Source organism: Rhinichthys klamathensis, unplaced genomic scaffold (assembly GCF_029890125.1).
Source record: "Rhinichthys klamathensis goyatoka isolate OS25496 unplaced genomic scaffold, OSU_Roscu_1.1 h1tg000004l_1, whole genome shotgun sequence".
In the NCBI taxonomy this organism is placed as follows: Eukaryota; Metazoa; Chordata; class Actinopteri; order Cypriniformes; family Leuciscidae; genus Rhinichthys; species Rhinichthys klamathensis.
In genome coordinates this window covers 4,477,618-4,500,477 of record NW_026606557.1, presented here as the reverse complement: position 1 = coordinate 4,500,477, position 22,860 = coordinate 4,477,618, and the positions used below count along the sequence as shown (strand labels likewise).

The 22,860-nt window shown below is 39.6% G+C and overlaps 1 protein-coding gene across 2 annotated transcripts; it reads left to right on the top strand.

The window, feature by feature from the left end:
• Positions 1–1,248: 1,248 nt before the first annotated feature.
• Positions 1,249–21,304, top strand: epn3a (epsin 3a). 2 transcript variants are annotated; one of them, XM_056251852.1, is made up of 10 exons: positions 1,250–1,510; positions 7,697–8,397; positions 11,244–11,362; positions 15,464–15,538; positions 15,668–15,778; positions 16,716–16,799; positions 17,228–17,366; positions 19,017–19,184; positions 20,385–20,612; positions 20,703–21,304. In XM_056251852.1, the coding sequence occupies exons 2-10, from the start codon at positions 7,809–7,811 to the stop codon at positions 20,990–20,992; spliced, it is 1,803 nt and encodes a 600-aa protein (XP_056107827.1). In that variant the 5' UTR covers positions 1,250–1,510; positions 7,697–7,808; the 3' UTR covers positions 20,993–21,304. The 2 variants fall into 2 exon arrangements, with proteins under 2 accessions (XP_056107834.1, XP_056107827.1); XM_056251859.1 differs by lacking the exon at positions 19,017–19,184 and having other exon boundaries at positions 1,249–1,510.
• The last annotated feature ends 1,556 nt before the right edge of the window (positions 21,305–22,860 follow it).

Here is a 22,860-nt window from a genome sequence, read left to right as displayed (position 1 = left end):
AATTTCGATTGCACATTTCAGTTTGATGTCGATGAGTGTTTTTGATGGGGCTGCAGGGGTACAGAAGACAAAAGAGGTTATGGGAAACACTTTTAGTCTATGGAGCAATCACACTTTACCCCTCTCTAGAAAATCATGAATAAATCATGAACATAAATGGTAGGAAGGTTTGTGGGAAGAGTCATAAGTAATTTAACATTACCCCCCCCCCCCCCCCCCCCCATCCCCATCATTTCACACATTAGACAATTTCACATTCGCAGAATGGTGTTTTTTTGTTTTTTTTCCTAACGAAATACAGCCACAAATCACATGCTTGTTTTGAGACCTATTAGATATTTGAGATAAACTAGTATCTAATATAAACCGAAGCTAGAGTGAAAAGTAGCTATTTTATACAAATTAACCCCTTAACTGCAACCCTTTTTTTGTTGTTGTTGAGCATAGACATGAAAAAGATGAAAGGCTAAAAGGATTTAAAGTTTTCATGGTAATACAATATCCGATTGGCGATTTAAGTTTAATTAAGCTTTCGAATGATATCTAATTTATGATGATTAGCCTATAAAACGTGATAGGGAAAAAGGCAATTAGGTGGTTAAATGTTTTTATTTTATTGTTTCTTTAATATAGGCCTACTGTGTCTATTTAATAATTTTTGGACATTTATTTAATATGTAGGCCAGGCCTAGACTATTGGTAGACAAATTGCAAGGGTTGTAAACATTTCAGAAGCGGAAGTCGTCATAGTTGGGTAAACTTCTTTAGCGATGAATGAGAGAATACATGTCGTATTATAATATATTTATAATTTATATTTAAATGATAATATATTTATATATGTCGTTATATAAAGTAGCTGTGTTGCGTAAAGTAGTAGTGTACATTAAAAAAAACATTATAAACATAATCTAGGCTAGCCTACTAATGTGGTGTACATTATTTTTTTAAAATCAATATTAAAAACAACATTTTCAGGATTTACGACGCTAATGACCGTTAAAACGCGTCATCACAGTCTGTGAAAAGGGTCCATTAGTGGAAAGTGCCATTTTCCATTTTAAGAGCACATTCCCAGCCCAGGCAGAGCTGCATATCTGGTCTGTCGGGCTCGTGTGTGTCTCGTTTCGGAGCAGAACGGGTTAAAGACCGACTCTGACTCTGACTGTGCAGTCCTCCCTCCCTCCTTCTCTCCCTCCCTCCCTCCATCAGTCTCTTCCCTCGGTGCACTTTACTAGCCTTTAACAAGAGGGGGGCTCTGTTGCCAGCGAGGTTGGCGCCCGGGACTTTTTTCGGGATATGTACCAACAACTCCTAACCGGATAAGGCCTCCTCCACAAAGCGAAACAACACAAACACAGAGGCAAAACTTTAAGGCAAAACTTGAACGTCTGGTGTTTTTGAACCAGATTCCAGAAACTAGCAACACTGGAAATATGCGGAGATGTCGAGGGGAGGACAACTACCGATAGGATCCCACAGTTGGGACTTTTATGTCAAGCAATGAGAGGTAAGGACACAAAGGACGTGCAGACGACCACGATTTTGCCACTCGCGAGTTAAAATAAGATTTCAAATCTTACTCTATTATTCCAGCTGAGTCACGCAACAAAATGCATTATGCCGCCTTTCTATGGAATAAAATCACTCTCTCTCTCTCTCTCTCTCTCTCTCTCTCTCTCTCTCTCTCTCTCTCTCTCTCTCTCTCTCTCTCTCTCTCTCTCTCTCTCTCTCTCTCCTGCCGCAATACCGCATTATGAAGGTGCGAACGCTGCGAAAGTGGCTCTTTATTCTTGTCCCACGACGTTGAAAAGCATTTGAATGGTTTTAAGGGTCTGATTTACTTTCTCAATATTAAAACTATGTGAGGGAAATGAAATGTGGGAGAGCTGGTTCTCCCCACTGATTGAAAGTTGATCTGTATCTTGAAGTGGACTACAAAAAATAAATAAAAAAAATGTATGAGGGAACATTTGGTTAATAAGGCCAGTTATTGCCATATGATTTATCTGAAATATAACGTGAATATACGCTATACGCTATTTTACATTTAGACAAAAGTATAATAGGCCTACAAACTTTTAATGTGGAAATTCTGTAGGTTACAGGCATCCTTTTCATTTTAGGATTATTTAGAAATATTAATAAAGATTATGTCTTTGTTTGTGCCCTTTCAGTCTACATTTTAATGCTGATATATCTACAAACTTCAACAACAACAACAACAACGAATAGGCTATACAATAAAAAACCTTGGTAACTGGGTAAACCCTATATCACCCTATATCAAGTGATAAAACCGTGATATTCCTGAAAGTGTGATGTCAAATCACAAACCTTTTCTAATTTATGTAGTTCATAGTTCATCATAGTTTCATAATTCATAACTTCATATCCTATATATTTGTGTGTGTGTAAACAAATATATGAAAATGTAGGCCTATTTCTAAATATATAAATTTAAATATGCCTATTGCCTAATATCACGTAGTAAGTGGTAATAAATTTCTTCTTTTTTGTACTAGCCTACAGTAACCCCCTGATGGGGTTGGATATGCAGACCTGATTTTTCTAAGAGAAAGGCTTGCAGATCCAGATTCATGTGGTTAATCATTGTGTATTGTGCCCATGTGCCAGCAGGGCTTGTTTTTGAAATTCCACCCTCTTAGCGCAGCGCTGTGTGATCCAACAGACTCTCAGCAGAAATGTGATGTTAAGCAAACTGCTGTTATTGATTGTCGTCTAAAGCCAGTTCAGCGAGAGCTGAATGTGTCACCACCACGTCAAGGTCATGGCCTGTGCACTAAATGTATGAGATTAGGTTCTCATTGCTGTATGATGCATGCAAATGGCTTTGATGTGTGCGTGTCTTTTTTATTCAGGGTGTGGACTTGTTTATATAAAATTATTAATAATTTTTCAGAGGAAACTAACAATGACTACAGTGTAGACTACTGCAATAATGTGTAATCAATAACATAAAACAAGCAGTAATATTTCCAGTCTAATAAAAATGAGTAATTATACTGACTGTCATCATTTATTCACCTTCATGTCATTCCAAAGTATCACTTTCTTTCGTCTATGACCACAAAGTAAGACTACACCCAGTGACATTTTTCACAATATCTTCTTTTGTATTCCACATTGTAGCGACATAGGTGAGCAAATGATGAGAGAATTATCATTTTTGGATAAACTATCCATTTAAGCTTTCAGCTAAAACTTTTTCAATCCAACATTTGAGTTTGTCTCGACAGACTTTCATTAGAGTGTAACTGAAGCTGTGTTGTTTTTTCCATCAGTGAGTAATGGATTTCCTATTCCGAATGACTTTATATACAAGTTCTCATGTTCCCACATTGAGATGAAACACACTGAGAGTTTAATCCCTAACAGTATGCTTTTAAAATGATATAAGCTCATGATATTCTTTTTCTTATAGTTTATCAAAAAGAAAGATAATACCATTATTTGCATTGCTTAAGACTACAAACGAAAGCACAAAAATGGTAGACTGGCCATTACACCAACAGTTTCTGTTCAAAAACCCATTACATTTTTTTACGGTCCTCACTCATGAAACACCGCAGAATTAGTGTGTAAATTGTTCAACTATTGTCTGACTGAAACCCTTCATAATATATAGTATATATATATATATATATATATATATACACTCACCGGCCACTTTATTAGGTACCCCATGCTAGTAACGGGTTGGACCCCCTTTTGCCTTCAGAACTGCCTCAATTCTTCGTGGCATAGATTCAACAAGGTGCTGGAAGCATTCCTCAGGGAGTTTGGTCCATATTGACATGATGGCATCACACAGTTGCCGCAGATTTGTCGGCTGCACATCCATGATGCGAATCTCCCGTTCCACCACATCCCAAAGATGCTCTATTGGGTTGAGATCTGGTGACTGTGGAGGCCATTTTAGTACAGTGAACTCATTGTCATGTTCAAGAAACCAATTTGAAATGATTAGAGCTTTGTGACATGGTGGAAGTAGCCATCAGAGGATGGGTACATGGTGGCCATAAAGGGATGGACATGGTCAGAAACAATGCTCAGGTAGGCCGTGGCATTTAAACGATGCCCAATTGGCACTAAGGGGCCTAAAGTGTGCCAAGAAAACATCCCCCACACCATTACACCACCACCACCAGCCTGCGCAGTGGTAACAAGGCATGATGGTTCCATGTTCTCATTCTGTTTACGCCAAATTCTGACTCTAACATCTGAATGTCTCAACAGAAATCGAGACTCATCAGACCAGGCAACATTTTTCCAGTCTTCAACTGTTCAATTTTGGTGAGCTCTTGCAAATTGTAGCCTCTTTTTCCTATTTGTAGTGGAGATGAGTGGTACCCGGTGGAGTCTTCTGCTGTTGTAGCCCATCCGCCTCAAGGTTGTGCGTGTTGTGGCTTACAAATGCTTTGCTGCATACCTCGGTTGTAACGAGTGGTTATTTCAGTCACTGTTGCCCTTCTATCAGCTCGAACCAGTCTGGCCATTCTCCTCTGACCTCTGGCATCAACAAGGCATTTCCGCCCACAGAACTGCCGCTCACTGGATGTTTTTTTCTTTTTCGGACCATTCTCTGTTAAACCCTAGAGATGGTTGTGCGTGAAAATCCCAGTAGATTAGCAGTTTCTGAAATACTCAGACCAGCCCTTCTGGCACCAACAATCATGCCATGTTCAAAGTCACTCAAATCACCTTTCTTCCCCATACTGATGCTCGGTTTGAACTGCAGGAGATTGTCTTGACCATGTCTACATGCCTAAATGCACTGAGTTGCCGCCATGTGATTGGCTGCTTAGAAATTAAGTGTTAACGAGCAGTTGGACAGGTGTACCTAATAAAGTGGCCGGTGAGTGTATATATATATTGTATTTAGAAAAAATGTTTTTAAGACCATTTCACACATTCTAATTCTTTTTTTCATGAACAAGACCCATTGATTCTTGTACAATAGGAATGGTTTGCAAGTCTTTTTTTTTCAAATGAAAGGCTAGTAACTCCTGCTGCACGTTGTTTGGTTGACTTGGGATGTGTTGTTTGTACATTTTTGTGTTTGATTAAATGTGTCAGTGACCAGGAGGATGCTCCTAATGGCACTTTTAGATTTTAGTTATAGTTTGTTCGTGGTTACAGACATGTTCACATTTTTCTCTTTCTCTTTTGAAGTGACAGAACTGAAAGTGTACATTATCTCGGGTCATTTGTTGGGATGTAAGTCCACGTGGCTTTAACACTGATGTAGGCCTATAATGTGAATTTCAAGTTTTGCTGGTTCTAAGCTAGTTTAACCAGTGAAGTTGGGTGTCAAAGGTTTTGCTGTCATTTTCCCCCCTGCAACTTTACACTCGTAAAAATATGAAGAATCTTTAACATCCATGGAATATTTCCATTCAACAAAAGATTATTTAAAAGGGTTCTTTAAAGATAAACTTTTCATTGAAGGGTTCTTTGGAGACCCAAAATGGTTCTTCTATATGGCGTCACTGTGAAAATCCTTTTGGCATCAAGCAGTTTTTCAAACAGACTCCTCTGTCTTCTTCGGGATATTAGACACAGACAGGTAGTAAGATCAAAGTCCCTTTAAAGCAACACTAAGTAAGATTTTTTACCTTAAAATAATGTTTCCAAAATCGTTTCAGTGGTTCATTAAGTCGTAACCGGGTGAAAGGCACTTCTGGATTCGCTTTGTGGTCCTATATCTGCTATAACCACGCTATGTAAGATTGCCAGATCGGGTCGCGTTTCTGTAGTTCTAATGAGACATAAGAAAACTACAAATTGGACTTGCTTTACGTCAAGCGTTACAATAGTCATTATTTTGTTTTTCTTCGTTTCTGATGTCGCAATACATCATACTTTAGTGAAATCATGCAACATACTCTACCTCGTCTGTGGACATCGTTCATTCCAAAGCCGGTGCTGGATAAACAGCGAGCGTGCGTGCGACCGTAGGCTGCGGTAGGCTAAATTATTTACGACAGCAGTAATGGACACTTCCGCTTCCAACCTGTAGGGCGACCGCAGAGGAAAAGTTACTTGGTGTTGCTTTAAGACAAGTCATTTCATTTGGCGGCCATCTTTGAAACGGCTCTCGGGCATGCAAGTGCAGCTCCTATCTCTTTGAATAGGGAATCATCAAATTCTCCAAAACTGTTTGCCAAGATTACGATTAAATTTGATATTTGAAATCACCAATGAAATCTGACAGCAACTGTCTCATAAATTTGGTTTCTAAATGCTCGAATCATGACAGAAAACAAATTTTTTTTCAGGCTGGATCAAGCTAATGCTCCTGCACAGTGAAAGCGCGTGTCTGACTGTTTCTAGGAGCCGGAGCTTCTAACGGCAGCTGCACTGATGCAGTGACTTTACCAATCTGTGATTGGCTCTTATTTAGAAGGCGGCACTTATTCCGCCATATTAAGCGTTGCACTTTTCCCCATTCAAAACAATACAAGTGTACAAGTTTGTGCTATTCTGTAGTCTTTGGTTAGCCTGGCTCCGCCCTCCTACGTACTTCCGCTCAATTTTCATTTTCCTTCAGTATACGTCTGGGATTGTGGTGTATTCTTTGGTTTTCTCCTGTAATTTTTTTACCTGTCCAATCAGCGAACAAGGGAGTGGCTGAGAATGATGACGTTGATGTCGTGCGCTAGTTTGAGTCGTCATACGTCACGACCAAACATTAGCGATTGGTTATGGCATATCCCGAGTGGCTCTGGGCAGATCCAATAGTTTTAAACTGCAACAGAGTACCCTCCTACAAGGAAGTTAACGCTTGTCAATGGAGCGAGGCCAGACTCTCTGTACAAATGAAATGTACGAGAGTCTGGTGGGACCAGGCTAGTCTTTGGTAAGACTCAACCCACACTAGCATCTGCTGGGCACTGATAGTGGTAGAGACACTACACACTTGAGCTGTTTTGACTGAATGGCACATCTTTGATACCCAAGATTATTGGCACAAAAAGACCCAAAGAGCAGACTTTTCGGGATGTTTCTCCGTCTGCTTTCCTCAGCTGTTGCTCATTACTTTGAAGACATGTTGGATGCAGATGATTTGTGTTTTCTATTGATTCCATATCCAGATTGGCATTTAATATACATTTAAACTATAATACATTTTAATTTAATTGTAAAAAACATGCAATTAAATGTCTGAAAACATTGCATTCAGTTCACTTCACACTTAAGTACATTCTTAATCAAGAGTATGTGTATTTGGCGTGCCTTCCGGGGGACATGTGGCCCGAACCAGAGTACAAAACCCCCTACAATTCCTGGCTGGGATAGGACCTGTTGAGAATTTGAGTTGGGGTGAAGGAGGGATGCTGGAAAACTGTCGTGGGATGGGGGTGATTTGGCCATTTATATATAGGCCTCTGGCTGATTGGGTAGATTTATCTGAACGAGCTCCTACTGAACTTTTTTTAAAGTGTATTTTTTTCTGTAATAAATACTCTTTTTTTTTTTTGTATGAAGTTTGCTAAAGTCTACTTTTTTAGAACACAAGGGTAGGTTTTGCCAAAAAGCTACTGAATCCATTGAAATATAGGTATTTTTCCAAAGAAGTTGAGGGAATCTCATCTAAAGTATGTTTCATTGAGATGAGGCATGTTTCTTGTATGAAATGTAACATTTTTATTTTCACCTCTCTTTTCTTCAGGTTAACAAAGCTGTAGCACGAGATTTCTGAACATTTCGTCTTTGTGGCGAAACATCACACTCATTATAAACAAAAGTGCATCCATCGTCATCACCCCACACCCAAAGTCATCATGACGACCTCTTCTTTACGGCGCCAGATGAAGAACATTGTGAACAACTACACGGACGCAGAGATTAAGGTCAGGGAGGCGACGTCCAATGATCCGTGGGGTCCTCCGACCTCGCTCTTGATGGAAATCGCTGACATGACGTTCAACGTGGTGGCGCTCACCGAGGTCATGGGCATTATCTGGAAGAGACTCAATGACCATGGCAAGAACTGGCGGCACGTGTACAAGGCCCTCACTCTGTTGGACTATCTGATCAAGTCCGGATCGGATCGAGTGGCCCAGCAGTGCAAGGAGAACATCTACGCCATCCAGACTTTGCGGGATTTCCAGTACATTGACCGGGATGGGCAGGACCAGGGCATGAGCGTCCGGGAAAAGTCCAAGCAGCTGGTGGCTCTGCTCAAGGACGACGAGAAGCTAAAGCAGGAGCGATCACAGTCACTCAAGACCCGTGAGCGAGTGACGGGAACCAGCGGTGCCATTGGTTATGGATCTTTACCGCCTCCCTACCCAGGACGTCAACCCAGCATGGAAGCAGTGTATGTTGAGGAGCATAGCAGGCCGAGGGGCTCACCTTCCTCCTTCAACTGTGAGTATGACTGTTTACACTGTGCATGAATGCAGAGTCACACACTCATGGGGCGTCACTTTGTTTTTAAAAAGTCCTGGAGACAGTTGAATATTAGGTTATGTTTGTCTTTCATGTAGTTTGTAATACAGCTGTTTCTGAATATGAAGGTCTGCATTTTTTTCAAAGATCAAAGTGCAGATAAATGGAGTTATTGTCTCCCAAAAGAAAGAACTGATTCTGATGTGCCTGAAACGAGTCGTCAGTGATTTACAGTCTTGGTAAATCTGTGGTCTTCATTGGATGCCTACGAAAAATGTCTACTTTGACACTCAAACACTGTTGTTGTAGCCGAGCCTGGAAATGTGATAATACATGGGACAACTTTTTAAACAATGCTGCTGTCAACTGGACCAATTTAACTACTAAAATGATGTCCAAAAAAATTTTAACGGAAAAAAGTGGAATCCAGAAAAGTTTAGTAACGCTTCCTTTTACAGTACAGTGCTTACGTGTACTTACCTAGAAAGTACTGGCTAATATAAAGTAAGTACATGGGTTAGGGGTAGGTTTAGGGGTAGGTTCAGGGTTAGTACCAAATTATTACCCAGTAATTGTAATTACTATAATAAGTACATAGTATGTACATGGGTAACAGGACTGTAAAAGGAAGCGTTACCAAAAGTTTTAACGGAAATTGGGAAAAAATAAAAACGAATTTGGGAAAAAAAAATAAAACCGATTTCAAAGGGCCCTATATTAACAATGGATATTCATCTTAACAGTGTTGTAATTACTTGTACTAGTAGTATTATTACTACTGTTACTAGTGTTTTCAAAGATGGACTTTAAGTGAGCGTTAGATGACGTCAAAGGTAACCCAGTATTTTTTGGACGCTCAATACTTTTTAAGCATTCAAAGTTTTGGTGTAATGGACTTTCAATGGAGGGGCAGAAATCTCTCATGTTTCATTAAAAATATCTTCATTTGTGTTCTGAAAATGTACAGAAGTCACATTTGTTTTTTAATTGATTTCACTGGAATGGATAGTTCCTTCTTTGACTAGGGATTTTGAAAATCAATCAGCTGCCGAAGTTAACTAAACCAATGATTAATCTATGTCAATATTGAAAAATGTGTACAGACACTGTTTACATAGAGAGGTGTATCACACATGGCCTTGTGCTTTTAACCGATAGTAGACATGCTTCATTCTTTTGGAAGTTTATACTTCCTCATTTCTGTGAGCGTGTGATTTCTACAGTTTTAATATGAAGTGCCTCATGAGAGTGTGGATGACTCCATATAGACTTCATCACATGATGCATGTATAACTGTGGCCCATATACGCATCTACATTCTTCCCATATTCATTCATTTACTCACTATTTTTGGAGGCTTCAGGTTGATTTTTGTCGTAAACAGCAATGGTAGGGATAGTTCGCCCCAAAAAAATGGCAGTCCCGTCTTTTACTCACCCTTATGTCTTTTCTAGCTGTATCTTTCACCTGTTGGACATAAAATGCCACCTGGCTTCTTTTGTTTGGTCCACTGTTTTGAAACTGACATTGATGAGTTGCGCTGCATGTCAAAACTCTTGAAAACGCATTGCGGTGATCAAAGATGTCCTTCCCCGGTCTGCATGTTTACAGAGAAACAGAAACCATTTTCTGTTATGTTTTCTGACTCATCGAATTCCTCACATATTTATGGAGCAGTAACTCCAAAATATGCATCTGGGGAATGTGTCTCTACAGCACTACTAGATCAGCTGAAACTGTCAAATCCTTTTACTTGCTGATGTATAAGCATGACAATTTAGCCAGAAGAATCTATTTAAACTATTTAAAAAGTTTACTTTCTATGAGTTAATCAGCTTATCATGTAGTAAAAAATTGTAACTGACTGACAGTTCTAAATTTAATATCATTTTAATTGTAAAATAAAAAAAAAATTAATAATTTTTCTAGACTTCATTACCTTTCTCATATGGTACGATAGACCACATTCAGTTTCCACAAGAAATTATTTTATAATGTTTAATCCACTGAAATCAAGCCTTTGGGTATGACGTAAGGTGCAATGCGGTTTCACTTTTACTGACAATAGACCAACATGTTTGTCATGACGCCAGGTATTTTGGGAAAGTACAGAAATTTCCCTGTGTTTCCGTGTACACTGTTTGGTGTTTACAAGGTCAGATGGTCCTGATCCTGAGTGGATGATGTAAAAGGTTGTGATTTGGGCCACAGAGGTGTCCATGGTAATGTTGAGGTATCCGTATCTCTTCACCAGTGCATTCCAGGCCGGACGCCGCCATTCAGAAGCACTGTAGTGGAAGTGATCGCAACTGGAAAAGCGCAATGCCAGTTTCTGGTTCATCTGCCTCTTCTGGTCCTGGGATGTTTTCTCTGCGGGCACACTGCCTCTTTCAAACAATTCAGATGAGGAAATAATTCACAGTGCATGTAAGGGTTAATGTAGAGACATTAAAGTAGCACCAGCATATGTTGTCATGTACAACAGTGAAATAATATGAATCAATTACATATGCCACACTACTAAAACTAATACAAATAATTAGTGATGCATTAGAATGACATGCCACAGATGGGTGAAACGCCAGATAAAACCTGTATGGGGGGTTATTATAATGTAAGGCCCATCGCCTCGTCCCTCTTCTCCTGCCCCACACAGACACCCTATTGTTTCGACAGCAGAGTTAAACAGGCACAGGAAAGCGATTCCAGCCGGGGCATGGAACAACAGTGATTTGGGTGCTTGTTTAACATTCAGTGGTGGTGCCAGTCCTTTCTCTTCCAAACCAAAAGGTTGAATGAGGCATTTTCTCTTTTCTTCCTCCCAGCCTCCTCTTCCTCGCCTCATCTGGCCCCAGATCTGGAGCGGGCCCGGCCGCAGACGAGCGGGGAGGAGGAACTTCAGCTGCAGCTGGCCTTGGCCATGAGCCGAGAGGAGAGCGAGAAGGTGAGGTTCACACACACACACACACACACACACACACACACACTGGGTCAAAGTAGACCAATCAGAGCAGAGTAGACCAATCACAACAGACTGGGTGTCATCTGACCAATCAGAGCAGAGTAGACAAATCACAACAGACTCGGTCATCTGACCAATCAGAGCAGAGTAGACAAATCACAACAGACTGGGTCATTTGACCAATCCGAGCAGAGTAGACCACTCGCAACAGACTGGGTCATCTGACCAATCAGAGCAGAGTAGACCAATCACAACAGAATGAGCCATCTGACCAATCAGAGCAGAGTAGACCAATCACAACAGACTGGGTCATCTGACCAATCAGAGCAGAGTAGACAAATCACAACAGACTGGGTCATCTGACCAATCCGAGCAGAGCAGACCAATCACAACAGAATGAGCCATCTGACCAATCAGAGCAGAGTAGACCAATCACAACAGACTGGGTCATCTGACCAATCAAAGCAGAGTAGACCAGTCACAACAGACTGGGTCATCTGACCAATCAGAGCAGAGTAGACCAATCACAACAGACTGAGCCATCTGACCAATCAGAGCAGAGTAGACAAATCACAACAGACTGGGTCATCTGACCAATCAGAGCAGAGTAGACCAATCACAACAGACTGGGTCATCTGACCAATCAGAGCAGAGTAGACCAATCACAACAGACTGGGTCATCTGACCAATCAAAGCAGAGTAGACCAGTCACAACAGACTGGGTCATCTGACCAATCAGAGCAGAGTAGACCAATCACAACAGACTGAGCCATCTGACCAATCAGAGAAGAGTAGACCAAAAATTTAAAGTGTATTTTTAACATTAGTAAATCGTAACGAACAAAAGATATTGATGATCTTGCACTTACAGGCATATTCAAATCTTTGTTCATTATTAATAAAAACTGTATTTTGCAAAGTTAGTTCGTATAAAATCATTTTTTTTGTCCTCTTCCTCTTGTATCACCTACATAGACCTAAATAGAAAATCTAAATTAAATTGGCTATTGACTGTGTAACAAACAAGGTTGAACACTATCAATAGGAAATATGTCATCACAGAAAAGAAGTGCAGCACTTTCACGGGGGAGAGGCCGTATGAAACTATCATCTAATCTGAGACGTGTGTTTTAGTGTATTAAAATGGTCTTCATGGAGGTAATTGGTCTTAAATTAGAAGTTTGTTGTTACAACTCATTATTTCCCTGGAGGCTTTAGTACAGCACCACATTTCCAGTTAGCATGTGGGCTAATGGTTAGCTTCTGGAGTGCACTGAAGGTGAGAGCGACATGCCGCTGTCTCCCATCAGCAAGAGCTCAGTCGTGATCCGACAGTGTTGTCAGTGTGTGAGGAGAGGACTTTAGCATCCACACTCACTGATAATGCAGGTCTAAGTGAAGCTACTATATGTGTCACTAGACTGTAGCATTGATCCAGTGCTCATAAATCAGGCTGAGTGGAGCTGCTAAGTAGGGGATACTTCAGTCAAAGACCCATCAGCTCAGTGTTTTTAAAACACTACCATTCAGAAGTTCAGGGTCTATAAGATTTATTAATGTTTTTGAAAGAGTCTCTTATGCTCACCAAAATTGCATTTATTTGATTAAAAATACAGTAAAAACAGTTATACTCTGAAATATTAATACAATTTGAATCAACTGTTTTCTATCATAATATATATTAAAATGTAGTTGATTCCAGTGGTGTAAAGCTGAACTTCAATGTCTCATGATCCTTCAGAAATCATTCTAATACAGTATGATGATTTGGTCTTCAAGAAACATGTCTGATTATTATCAATGTTGAAAACAGTTGTGCTGCTTCATATTTTGTGGAAACCGAGGCACGTTGTTTTTTTCTTCAGGATTCTTTGTTATTAGAAAGTTTAAAAGACCAGCATTTATTTGAAATATAAATCTTTTGTAACATTATAATATCTTTACTGTCACTTTTGATCTATTTAATTCATCCTTGCTGAATAAAAGTATTAATTTCTTTAAAAAAAAGCTTACTGATTTATGAACAGTAGTGTACATAAATACAAACATAAATAAAAATGTAAAAGATTAACTTACTGTAAAATTGTAAGCATCCATAAGTGTGTAAGTACGGAGCCCCTAAAGGGACATGGTGCATTCCCCCAAGAAACTTTGCAATCACTTGTGTAAGGGAAACAGGTTAATTTAGCTCAACGGCAATTATTTATTCATTTATAGGGAATAAACGCATAACACAATCTTGGTAGAAAAAAGAAAACATGTTAAGTATATTTGCAGCCAGACTAATTATCAGTACACTTCAAGTGTGTTAATGATTAGTTAACTTGAGGTGTGCTATTTTGGAACAACTAATTTTGTACTTAGTATATTTTAGTTGTAATTAAATTGTAGTAAACCATACTTTTAAGTGTATTTAGTGTACTTTCATGTGCTGATTTGGAACAACTTCAAGTATACTTACTACACTTTAAGTATATGCTTGTTTGGGACTAATTACATGTTTGATTAGAGATATTAAAGTGTACTTTATTTGTTAAAAGTACATTTTGTCAAACCTGAAAAAGCACCTTATTTAATTGGCATGTTTGTTCTATTGTGTTTATTTCTGCTATTGCTTGTAGTTTAATTATTTGTTCTTATTTGTCAGATTGTTTACTTAACTTTAATAGTGTTCGATATGTATATTTTATATTATACACTCACCGGCCACTTTATTAGGTACACCTGTCCAACTGCTCGTTAACACTTAATTTCTAAGCAGCCAATCACATGGCGGCAACTCAGTGCATTTAGGCATGTAGACATGGTCAAGACAATCTCCTGCAGTTCAAACCGAGCATCAGTATGGGGAAGAAAGTTGATTTGAGTGACTTTGAACGTGGCATGATTGTTGGTGCCAGAAGGGCTGGTCTGAGTATTTCAGAAACTGCTAATCTACTGGGATTTTCACGCACAACCATCTCTAGGGTTTACAGAGAATGGTCCGAAAAAGAAAAAACATCCAGTGAGCGGCAGTTCTGTGGGCGGAAATGCCTTGTTGATGCCAGAGGTCAGAGGAGAATGGCCAGACTGGTTCGAGCTGATAGAAGGGCAACAGTGACTGAAATAACCACTCGTTACAACCGAGGTATGCAGCAAAGCATTTGTGAAGCCACAACACGCACAACCTTGAGGCGGATGGGCTACAACAGCAGAAGACTCCACCGGGTACCACTCATCTCCACTACAAATAGGAAAAAGAGGCTACAATTTGCAAGAGCTCACCAAAATTGAACAGTTGAAGACTGGAAAAATGTTGCCTGGTCTGATGAGTCTCGATTTCTGTTGAGACATTCAGATGTTAGAGTCAGAATTTGGCGTAAACAGAATGAGAACATGGAACCATCATGCCTTGTTACCACTGTGCAGGCTGGTGGTGGTGGTGTAATGGTGTGGGGGATGTTTTCCTGGCACACTTTAGGCCCCTTAGTGCCAATTGGGCATCGTTTAAATGCCACGGCCTACCTGAGCATTGTTTCTGACCATGTCCATCCCTTTATGGCCACCATGTACCCATCCTCTGATGGCTACTTCCACCATGTCACAAAGCTCTAATCATTTCAAATTGGTTTCTTGAACATGACAATGAGTTCACTGTACTAAAATGGCCTCCACAGTCACCAGATCTCAACCCAATAGAGCATCTTTGGGATGTGGTGGAACGGGAGATTCGCATCATGGATGTGCAGCCGACAAATCTGCGGCAACTGTGTGATGCCATCATGTCAATATGGACCAAACTCCCTGAGGAATGCTTCCAGCACCTTGTTGAATCTATGCCACGAAGAATTGAGGCAGTTCTGAAGGCAAAAGGGGGTCCAACCCGTTACTAGCATGGGGTACCTAATAAAGTGGCCGGTGAGTGTATGTATGTAGATTGTTTTCATTTGCATCGTTATTGCATTTTATGTAAAGACATTTCTATGGAATTCTGCTTCCTGATTCGCTCTTAGCTCCTACACGCGCAAAATGTTTGCGTTCCCCCAAGAAACCCGATTGCGCTCTGATTTGCTCTTCACTAACCCCAATCCTCTTCTCCTCCAGCCCGCTCCTGTTGTGGATATGGATGAACAGACACAGCTTCAGATCGCAATGAGTCTCAGTAAGGAGGCGCACAAGGTACCGCATTACCAGGAGTCACGGCTACACCTGCCCTTCGCTCTTCGTTACGCTGTAGTTTCAGTAACGCGCATGCACTGTGTGTTGTAAGTGACACTGCTTGTATATTGTCTGATTGTAAATCTCTAGCCAGTTCCTCTTCCTCCTCCTCCTCCTCCTGTTGCTGCTGCTGCTTTGGACATGGATGAAGAGGCTCAACTTCAGCTGGCTCTGAGTCTCAGTAAAGAGGAACATCAGCAGGTAGGCATCTGGAGCATGACAGTTTCCCACATCTAAAACTATTTCAGCCATTGGAAGACCGACACGTGACATTGAAAATATTTTTCTTTTAACTTCTACCCCTAATTCTATGTGAATACCGCCTTGGAAAAGCACCAATACTTATTTATTGAGTTTAGTTCTTTACTGAGCTTTTTAAATCGTTAAACCCCAGTTTACATTGTACATTTTCATAAACTCAAACTTCTATAACTTGTTTTCTGTTTCACTTTCTTAATTTTTTTCACTTCTACAAAAGTCTGCCAAATGTCAAGACAAATCTTACGTCTATATCCCAAAGCATTCTTAAATTACTACCATTTAAGTTCGAAATGTGCATTTTCATGTCTATTCAAAAAAAGGGAGAGTGACACTTAAAGGGTTAAAGAAACTCTAAATGGTGCAGGCTGATTGGTCCTTAACTCAATTAGCTTGCATTCACATCGTTCTCTATTGGGCACAGCTGATTGGTTCCTGCTGTGTCAGTAGCCAATGAGCTCGCTGCTCAGCCTTCAAATACTTGGTCAGCAGTTGCTTTTCTGACAGTCGGTTTCCTTCAGACACATAAATATAAACCCCTCCAAATCAATATTTATATTTTTCATTGTATATTTTGAGCATCGACGAGAACCGTGAGCTTGTTGTGCCTGGTTCAGGATTTTTCGTATCTGTTCTCCTCTTTGCCTCCGTCTTCACCGTTAACGTCCTGTTTACAGACTTCATAATATTTCACAAATTACATTTTGGGAAATGATTGCAATACAGTTTGTGCTCAAAATAAAACATAAAAACGATTTATGGCCAGTGCAAATCTAGGAAAAAGTATGCTAGGATGACTGTGCATGCATGTCTTTTGTAGACTCTCTTTCTCTCTAAAGTTGTGTTCTTAAGGCTGTCTTCTGTGTCTGTTGTTCGCTAGGAGCAGCGAAGTCGCCAGGGAGACGAGTCGTTGCTCCAGAAAGCACTCGAGGAGAGCAAACGAGAAATGGAGGCCAAAGGAGGAGTACGAGACGACTCTTTTAACCTGTCGGCTGTTTAGAAGCTCTTCTAAATGACTCCTGTGATGCATTTATTTGGAAGAGATTTGAATCTAGAGTTATTATGACGAATCATTCCTACTGTAAACAAGAAGTCAAAGTTACAAATATACATTGACACAAACAGGCACAGCCAGGTGTGGGTACTGCTGTAATTGTAGGAAGGATTATGTATAAGTGGTCAAGCAATTTTGGCACACTTAATGGAGAGATGGAAATTTTGGGGTCGGCCTTATTGTTCTTCGGGCTTTTAGAAGCTTCGAGGTACTGTACTGCAGTTAGATGTCCCCATTCCAGGCTTTTTGTGAACGCTTGTGCATAGATACATACTGTATTGACCTAAAAACTCATTCTGAATGTGCTGAAAGTGCTTTTCTGTCCTTTTCTTTGGCAGTCTGCCATGTTGGATCTTGCAGATATTTTTGCTCCAGCTCCTGATATGCCCTCTGCTGCCAAACCTTGGGATTCATCTGGAGGCCATAGCGGTTTAGCCCAGGCTGGTCCTCTGAGGTCCGACCCCTGGGATAGTCTGGGTAAGATCTGTGATCGAATATAACTGTATCTCAGCTATTTCAACTCTTACACAGTAAAGGCACACCCAGTATTTTTTGACAGATATGTTTCAAATAATAAAGGTGTGAGTGCCCATGTTGAGATCACATTGTCAAAATTATGTTTTAGCCACATGAGCCAATGGCTGTTAGTTCAAGAAAATGTTTTGGCCATAAATGTTTCCTAACAGTACGAAATTGTATTTTGCATTTATTATATTTTCAGTGGAATTTAGTTTTTTTGACAGAGCTGGGGATATGTGACAGGAAATTATAAGGAGATTGATTTGACCTAAGTTGCCCTAGGTTGCCCACACACACACACACACGCAAGCTCAAGCAAGATAATGCAAAAAAAATGTCCTGCCCAACTGGAGTTAGAAATTAGTTACTCACCATAGCCTGTTTTTACCTGCATTTGGTGCAGATGGACTCTTTCAGGTTGCGAAATAAATGAGTCATGGCTGACAAATATGCCTGTGAATAGCGATTAGAATAGGCGTTACTCCGTGACACTGGTAACCAAAAATGTTTGCTGCATCTTTTTGACTCCAAGGAACTCCGGTTGCCAAAGACAATATATGAAGATATTTCTGATACTTATGCTAGAATGACAAAGCTGCTCATTTTCAGACTTTCTGTGTACTTAAACTAGAAGTGGCAGTCAGGGTTATTATAAAAACATTTTCATTGTTTGAAATAAAATAAACATTAGCTGAAATCAAATTAATTATATATATATATATATATATATATATATTTTTTTTTTTACTAGTTGCCAACATTTCACATTTTTATTGAATTAACTTTAATTCACTGGAAGTACTAAAAAACTGAAATAAAAAGTAACAAGAACTCTGCAACAAAATTGCTAAAACTTTAAATAAAACTAAAATGAAAGAAAATATACAAATAAAAACTAATTCAACATATTAATACAAACTATTCTAGTATCTTAATGATACTTAAATAAAACTGGTAATATTATAAATAATTAAAAACCCACATAAATCCATTACCTGAATGTTTTTCATGGTTTATACTTTTTATTACCAATTAATGTACATGACTTTCACTAGTTTGTGTGTACAGTTTTTTTTTTAGATTTATTACTTCCAAATAGTAATTTTTATTCAATAACATTTTAGAGCTTGACAATTTTTTTTAAATAAATTGAGTCATGGGTGACAAATACGCCTGTGAATAGGCATTACTCACATGACATAATATTTTATCACGCTTTTAAAATTCCCTGATATAGTATATCCAAGTTGTTCAGGATGATGAGAAACCTTGTTCTTAAATAAAAACAGCAGTTGTTAAAGGATCAAATTAAAATCCGAAACATGATTTCAGCTTACATCTTGATTCTTGGTTGTTCTAGTTTATCGTAAAGCTTGTTTTGTCTCATTTTAAATAATTTGATGATTTAAGTGAGGCCCCCTGGTTGAGAGCCACTGATTTCCCCTTATATCTGTCAGTATAAAAGCCCAAGACCACTGTTGGTTCGGCCAATGAAATGTAAATCAAAAGAATTACATGGTGCCCCTTTAAGCAAAATGAACGTAAACGTCCAGCAATACTGCCTTAATAATGTGAACTCCACACACCTTTTGGATTGTGTTCAATCAGAGCCCAGTGGCCTAGTAGCCCGTGGCCATGGAAGCTCATGGATGGCACCGCCTGCATTAAGTGTTCGTTCCCAGCCTTGGCCACAGACACATCCTGACCCATGGGACGCCCCACAGAACTCCTCAAGCCCTGTGTCCATCAATCAGACCTGGATCTCCCCGGCACATGGTACAAGCTTAACCACGTCATACCTTACGCAAATAATACATCATACATTGAGGAAATAAAATAACATATACAAGCTATGGCTGTAACACACACTTGCTAAATATACTAATTGAAGATGCTATTCATTTCTTTTTTCCTTTTTTTAACTTTTTTAATAATTGTTCCGGTTCTTGCTGTGCACAATACTCTGGGTTCGTTTTCCCTGAAGTGGAAGACTGATTGTTAAATGTGTGTAACTGCTAAATCGTCAACATGGATGTGTAGCATAGAGATGACCTCGAGTTAGACGTGAACTAAAGGTCACAAAACTCCAGTCAGTGTTTCATGGGTCTTTAAATTCTCTAGGAACTGGAGTGGATCCCTTTTCTCCCACAGTTTCTGACAAACACGGATCTATTGGGCCTCTCAAAACCCCATCGCCTCGTGCAGGAAGTCCCTCAGGCAATCACTGCTCTTCTTGAACCGAATTCTTATTTTTTTACTTCATATTCATATTAATATATTATTAATATTAACAATTACTACTTTGCATTATAATATATTTCATTTACTCATTCCATTTTTGTACTTATTTTTTTTTTGTGTCTGTGAATAGTTTGATTTGACGTTATTTATCATATTTACACTACCTTTAAACATTTTGGGCTTTTGAAAGAAATGAATGCTTTTTAATTCAGCAAGGATTCATTAAATTGATCAAAAATGACAGAAAGGACATTTATAATGCTACAAAAAGATTTGTTATTCTGTTCTTTTGAACTTTCTACTCATCAAAGAATTTTGAAAAAAATTGTTTCCACAAAAAAAGCAGCACAACTGTTTTTAAAATTGATAATCAGAAATATTTCTTGAGTATCAAATCATATTAGAATGATTTTTGTAGTATCATGTGACACTGAAATCTGGAGTAATGATGCGGAAAATTCAGCTTTGTAATATTACATACAATTACATGTATTCACATAGAAAACACTTATTTTAAATTGTAATAATTTTTCAAAATATTACTGTATTTTTGATCAAATAAATGCAGCCTTGGTGAACATAAGATGGTTCTTTAAAAAACATGAAAGTAAATCATACCAACCCCAAATTTGTGAATGGTAGTGTACACACACACACATATATATATATATATATATATATATATATATATATATATAAATCTCAATGCTTTTTTTATGATTTATACTTATATAGATGACGATCTTTTTGACGAGGCTATGGATGGAGGTCAGGCAAATGTAAATGGCCACGGTAGTCCTGAGACTTTCGATATGTCTTCCTTTGGCGAAGGACTACCAAAACCAGCTCAAACCGGCAGTACTCCAGAGGCCTTTCTGGGTCCCACCGGAGCTTCGCTCGTCAACTTGGATTCACTGATACCCTCCAACCCTCCTTCCAAGAACTTCAACCCATTTTTATCAGGTTAGAATGAACCACCAGACCAAACCACTACTTGTCACGCGTGTCAAAATCCATATTATTTGAATTGATTTCGGACTTTATCCCATTTAGGGCTGAGCGCTCCATCGACGTCTAATCCATTCCAGCACGAACCACAACCCCGCCTCACGCTTAATCAGATGCGTCCCAGCTCCACATCCCCTGTACCCACGTCCCTGCCATTTAATGCCTCTCTGCCCATGGCTGCCAGCAACCAGCCCAGCTCCCTTCCCAGTACCTTCACACAGTCTGCGCAGGTCCCGCCGCTGATCCCTGGACACCTGCCTCAACCGCTGCTACCCCTGTCAACCACATCCACGCTTGGAGATCCAGACCAACACAATCAGAACCCGTTCCTATGAAAGACAGTGCGAGCAGATCCAAACAAGCTTTTGAAATGACAATTTAACCACCGACTTGACTTAAAACTGGAACACACTTTTTGTAATGTCTTTGCTTCTTTCACAGCTTCCTGGTTTTGCTCTATGCAGTCACTCTTAAGAGGCGTTCACACATACAGTGGTTTGCAGTGACAAAAACCATTCGCGTTCAACAACAGCAACCGTTGGTAATTCAATGCGGCATAGTTGAGAAATGTTCAATGTTATCCACGAGTCGTCGTGCAATGCGGAGAGCGGATAATGTATCCATCTCCTGTGAGATACTGTAGTTAAGTGTCAGCAAGATTGATGTCGGTTTGGTGTGTCTTGGCCTTACCAAAGAACTAGTGGCAACAAAAAACAACTGTGGCGTCGCATCTGGCCCAAAAAGTTGCGTTTGAACACAACACAAAGGCTACAGCCAACTAGCACATTCGTTCTGCTTCTGTGTGAGGAAATAACTCTCCATACCAGCAGGTGGCAGTAGTCTGTATTTGAATTCAAAAAGGGAAACTTGAAGGACTGCAGATATAAAAATCGTTACAAATTTTTTTTTTTTATATTCTGAAGACCTCATCCCTATGCACTAAATCCTTCGAAGGGTTTACCCTCCAGAGTGAGAGCCTCGACGGGATGAAGGGTGTAGTGGAACAAAAAAACTATTCCTTTGAACACTGAGCCAATTAAGAAGGTGGCATCATCACACAATTGTGTACGCTGCGCAAATAATCATGGGAGCAAATTGTTTAGCAGTTGTACCCTTCGAAATCTTTCATTCCGAAGGGTCCTTTTAAGTGGCAAGTTTTGAGCTCTTCGGTTTGGAACGACCCTTAGTTTGGGGCTTTCGCACCGGGTAGTTCTAGGAACTCTGTAATAGGAACGAGCCACCAGGGTGGTTCCACGAGGACTAAATGTTCCCCTTGGGCCATTTTCCAGGTTGCATTCGCACTGCAAGTAGGAATGTCACGTAAGCCATCACTAAATGGCTCTGGTTGTTTTGCGGGACTTTTATTTTGCATGGCTTAGCCAAAGCCTGAACACACAGTGCTGACATTCTCCGTCTTCATTAGTTTACGATGCTATCTTATACGTTATTAGATAGAACTGTTACACATTGAAAGTAAACGGTATAGGAAAAAGTATGTGAACACACCAAAAAGTGGGTATTTCTGCCATTAGTTCTTGGAAGTATAAAAAGGTTTGAAAGGTGCGAAAGCCCCCTAATATGGCGGACATGATTGTTCTCACTCCGAAGTTTCATTAGGAGGCGTTTGGAACGCAAATTAAACCCATTTGGAACGCAGCCTTCTTTGTGTGCCCTTTTTACTTTGCCATTTGTTTGATTTCGTCACTTTTGTTTTTCTTCTTGTGCACTGGTTCGCTAAGCTGAACAGCCAATCAGATCTATCTCGATCACTTGCTCACCGACGGGCTCCGCCAGAAAATCAAGTCAAATTTATTACAGATTGTTTCAAAGCAACTTCACTGTAATAAACAGGCAAATAAGAGTTCATGTAAAATTGATCAATTATGAAACGCATTCTATTGCAGCTTTACAGAAGACAGTTTCCAGCTCAACTTAATGCAATGTTGATTCAACACACACCGCAAAGACTAGCCGACTGCTGGCCTGGTGTGTCACGGCCTTTACTGTGAGCAGTTTTACCTTTCTGCATCTGTCTATGCAGACATACAGTACAAAGTTAAAATGAACAATTGTGTAGAAAATGGTTTACAGACACTACATCCCAGTTGTCATCATATTTTCAAAAGATTTTGACCAATAACGTTAGGGCATCCAGCAACAAGAACATCAATCACAATCAGCAATACAGCCACTCGTCGACCTC